The 1,998-nt window shown below is 50.3% G+C and overlaps 1 protein-coding gene across 1 annotated transcript; it reads right to left on the reverse strand.

Annotated features, from left to right (window-relative positions):
- Positions 1-406: 406 nt before the first annotated feature.
- Positions 407-1,472, reverse strand: LOC311601967 (Y-box-binding protein 1-like; the record flags this gene model as incomplete). The annotated part of the gene is made up of 1 exon (XM_084789715.1): positions 407-1,472. The coding sequence occupies one exon, from the start codon at positions 1,470-1,472 to the stop codon at positions 501-503; it is 972 nt and encodes a 323-aa protein (XP_084645841.1). The 3' UTR covers positions 407-500.
- Positions 1,473-1,998: the final 526 nt, after the last annotated feature.

Genomic DNA, 1,998 nt, shown 5'->3' on the forward strand with positions numbered 1-1,998 from the left:
AGATTTATTTATTTATTATACAGTATTCTGCCTGCATGTACACCTGCAGGCCAGAAAAGGGCACCAGATCTCATTGTAGATGGTCGTGAGCCACCATGTGGTTGCTGGGAATTGAACTCAGGACCTTTGGAAGAACAGACAGTGCTCTTAACCTCTGAGCCACCTCTCCAGCTCCTAAAAATGAAGTTCTTAAAAATCTCAACTTGACCAGATATGAAACAATTTAAAAACCATTAAAGGTGGATTGAGAAAAACCAGGCTTTGAAAAAAAATCATGTTTGCCACTACAAAAAAAAAGACATCGTTATGAAAAATAATAAAAACCCATGCTGCATAGACAATGCAGATAGTTCTACAGTGTTCTGGTCAATGGGGAAAAAGCAAGCACGCTTAAGGTCTTCAGATCTAATCATTGTTCTCTTCTTGTGGCTAAAATTTCCTTTTCATTTTTCCTGGTTGGATGACCAAACCGGCTGATGGTAGAGATGGTTAGCCTGCATTTAGTCAGCCCCGCCCTGCTCAGCCTGGGGAGCCTGCGGATTCTCAGCTGGTGGATCGGCTGCCTTTGTCTCTCTGCCATCTGGTGGTTTACGGATCTCCGGGTGTCTGCATCTGTAAGTGAAGTTGCGGCCACGCCGACCTTGAGGTGGCTGCTGACCTTGGGTCTCAGAGGCTACTTGATGTTCCTTGTCCTCTTCCTTGTGGTCCTCGCTAGGCTGTCTTTGGCGAGGAGGGCCCCTGAGGGATCTTGGTGTGTAGCCCTGATTCATATTCAGTCTCACTGGTCTGTATTGCTCTCGTGCACCCTGCTTGTCAGCACCCTCCATCGCTTTTCCTTGCCCAGGGCGGCTGGAATACTGTGGTCGGCGCCCACAGTGTCTCCTCATAGTGAAAGGTGGGAACCCTCGCTGAGGAAATGGGCAGCGCTGTGGGGCCTGGTCTTCAGTAGAGCTTTCCGCTCCCTCACTCTTTTCCTCACTCTGGCTGTTCTGGCAGTTGTGCTGGTGATGGCGTGGAGGACCCCTCTGATCTGCACAGCGTGTGTTCCGGTCTGCCGCGTATTTACTTCCTTGAACAGCAATTCCACCAGGGCCTGTAACATTTGCTGCCTCCGTGCCCCTGTCTCCTTCTACAATGTCAAACTCCACGGTCTCTCCATCTCCTACACTGTGGAAGTACTTCCTGGGGTTGTTCTTCTTTATGGCCGTATGGTGCACAAATACGTCTTCCTTGGTGTCATTCCTTGTGATGAAACCGTATCCGTCCCTTACATTGAACCATTTTACTGTTCCCAAAACCTTGGTCTGGATGACCTTCTTCTTGTCCTGGCGGGCGGGCGCCTCTGATGTGGGGCCTTCTGTGCCTCCACTGTCTGTGCTGCTCCCCTGGGAGCTGGGCTTGATGGCTGCTGCACTGAGGGCAGCGGTGAGGGCGGCGGGCGGCGGCTGCTGTGTCTTGGCCTTTCTTCTCATAGCTGAGGTGGTGGTGACTGCGGCCTGCAGTCAAGGCCAAGGCTCCTCCTGGGGCATGATAGTGATTAGGCCAACAGGGGCCGTGGGCCCTCAGGACTCTCTTCAGCTCCCTCTTGGCTCCCACTATCAATTGAACTAACTCGAGAATGACAACTGGATGTCACAACTCCGACTCTCACAGAAGGAAATGAGGGTAAGATAAGAAGAGTCTCAGCCGGGCGTGGTGGCGCACACCTTTAATCCCAGCACTCGGGAGGCAGAGGCAGGCGGATCGCTGTGAGTTCGAGACCAGCCTGGTCTACAAAGTGAGTCCAAGATGGCCAAGGCTACACAGAGAAACCCTGTCTCGAAAAAAAAAAAAAAAGAGTTTCACAAATACAGACATAAAGATACTGGATACGGATGAAAGTTCTAAATAGAATTCAGATGAAGTTCTAGAGTCATTTTCATTCATATCATAAACAAGGTGAGGGTGCCTGCTGTCCTTGATATAAATACTACTAGGGGTCTCCTTTGTCAGGCCATG

Source organism: Acomys minous, assembly GCF_964271855.1.
Source record: "Acomys minous genome assembly, chromosome: 7".
NCBI classification, from domain to species: Eukaryota; Metazoa; Chordata; class Mammalia; order Rodentia; family Muridae; genus Acomys; species Acomys minous.